At 32.9% G+C, this 2,500-nt stretch overlaps 1 protein-coding gene across 10 annotated transcripts in view; it reads right to left on the bottom strand.

Annotated features, from left to right (window-relative positions):
• Window positions 1–2,500, bottom strand: part of Pax (Paxillin) — a 150,857-nt gene that overhangs the window by 125,976 nt on the left and 22,381 nt on the right. For all 10 annotated transcript variants that reach the window (XM_067106315.1, XM_067106314.1, XM_067106312.1 and 7 more), the window contains one exon: window positions 636–808. In XM_067106315.1, coding sequence (XP_066962416.1) covers window positions 636–808 — 173 coding nt within the window. The remainder of the gene's footprint in view (window positions 1–635; window positions 809–2,500) is intronic.

Raw genomic sequence — 2,500 nt, 5'->3', positions numbered from 1 at the left:
TGAAAAAAAAGAAGTTGAACCTAAAAAAATTATACTTCAAAAACAGCGACCCCAGCTAAGGACTAAGCTAAAAAGAATAAAAAAGCGTTTCACTCAAAAATTCCAGTAGCAAAACCAGGGACCCCAACTGGGATTTAAATTAAATAAAAAGACTTTTAACCTAAAAATTCTAATACCAAAAACAGCAACCCCGACTAGGGATTAACCTCAAAAGAGTACATAGTCTAACACAAAAATTCAGATACCAAAAACAGTAACCCCGACTACGGATTAAGCCAAAAAAAATAAAACAGACATTTAACCCAATAATTCTAATACCCAAAAAGGCGTTCACGACTGCGGATTAAGCTATAAGAATGAAAAGACATTTAACAGAATAGTTCTAATACCCAAAAACAGCGACCCCGACTAAAGATCAAGCTAAATAGACTTAAAAGACATTTCACCCAAAAAATTCAGATACCAAAATCAGCAACCCCGACTTGGGATTAAACTTGGAAAAATAAACACGCTTATCCCAAATATTCTCATAACAAAAACAGCAACCCCAACTTAGAATTAAACTAAAAAGTACAAAAAGACATTTGATCCAAAAAACAGCGACCCCGACTAAAGATTAAACTCAAGATACTCACCTGATCATGCCCATTGCGGTTGTGGATGTGGTTGTGAATGAGAGTAGCGTTTGGGGAGGGGCCTGGGGAGGGGCCTGGGGAGGGCGTGGACGCCCCGTTGTGGGCTGGGTACGGGGTACCAGGGGCGGTGCCCCCCGGGGTTATGGTATTCTGTAGGTCTGCCAATAAGGCATCTGCGAAAGAGAAAAATAAGGAATTAGTTTATTGGACTGCAAAAAAATTTGTTTTGCAGCAACTTTCACAAACACACACATCACTTCTTACATAAGTTTGAGCTGCAAAGTTTTTGCAGTAACACAGAATGAGCTGCAAAGTTTATTTTGCAGTACCACTGAATGATCAGCAAAGTTTACTCTGCAGTAACACTGAATGAGCTGCAAAGTTTATTCTGTAGCAAAACAGAATAAGCTGCAAGATAAACAGCAAAGTTTATTTTGCAGTAACCCAATGAACAGCAAAGTTTATTTTGCATTAACACAGAATGAACACCAAAGTTTATTTTGCAGTAACACAGAATGAGCTGCAAAGTTTATTCTGTAGTAACACACTGGAAGTGTAACAGCAACAACACACACAATTTCTTGCAGCAACATCCACATTAAAAGTTGCAGAAACACACACACACACAAACGCATTATTCCTTGCAGCAACATCCACATTTTCACACACACAAATCAATTGTTGCAGTAACATCCACATCACGTTTTGCAGCCGCACCCACACAGCGCTTTACAGAAACGAAAAAACACCAATCACTTTCTGCAGCAATATGCAGAGGAAGTTTTACAGCATCACTAAACAGACTCTGCAACAAACCGGAATATGATTCCTACTAACATCAGACACATACTGGTCCAACATAATGTTATGCAGAAACATATGATGCCTGCATTGCAACATCATACGAGGCGTCACGTGAGGTAGATCATATTTGCCCTCATAACTGTTCAATAATTGTGCATAACTGTTATTCAGAGGTTACGCTTCATAATAATAATAATAATAATAATAATAATAATAATAATAATAATAATAATAATAATAATAATATCAGGATGACATAATTTGCCTGACAATAAGCATTACATTAAGAAAAATTATTTTTTTCCATTCATATTATTTGCTATCAATAAACATCACACCTGAAAAAAATATTTTAGAAAATTCCTAATATAACACAAGTTCCTTTATAGGATTGATACGCGACAAAAATAATAATAATAATAATAATAATAATAATAATAATAATAATAATAATAATATCAGGATGACACAATTCGTAAACAATAAACATTATTATACATTCAAATTATTTTTTCCATTCATATTTTCTATCAATAAACATCACACCTGAAAAAAAAATATTTTAGAAAAATCCTAAAATAAAACAAGTATCGTTATAGGATTTATACACAACGTAAAAAAATTAATAATAATAATAAAGAAAAACAAAAAATGAAGGATGTCTCACCAATGGTATCCTGAACATGGCCGAAGGATATCACAGATCCTGTACTGTCCTGCCGGTGGGTCATCTTCCTCCAAGCATACGTTTATATATATTCCAAAAATCTAATCAACGATTTTCTATTATATTTTCTTAATTATCTATCGTTTTCTTGAATTAATTTCTAATATATTTTCTCAATTGTTTATTATCTCTTCAATTAAACAATAAGAATATTATTTTCTTTAATTAATTTCTAATATATTTTCTTAATTATTTATGGTTTCTTTAATTAAATCACCAAAAATATTATTGACACACTACGGAAATTTCACGACTACTTTCGAGAAAGAAAATGAATTTTCTAAGGTAAATTCACGTGGAAAAATATTTAAAAATTAACAAGCGGTATAATAAT

Source organism: Macrobrachium rosenbergii, chromosome 7 (assembly GCF_040412425.1).
Source record: "Macrobrachium rosenbergii isolate ZJJX-2024 chromosome 7, ASM4041242v1, whole genome shotgun sequence".
Classification (NCBI taxonomy): Eukaryota; Metazoa; Arthropoda; class Malacostraca; order Decapoda; family Palaemonidae; genus Macrobrachium; species Macrobrachium rosenbergii.
Note: the sequence above shows the minus strand (reverse complement) of the source record. Positions and strands in the feature narration are given on the sequence as shown.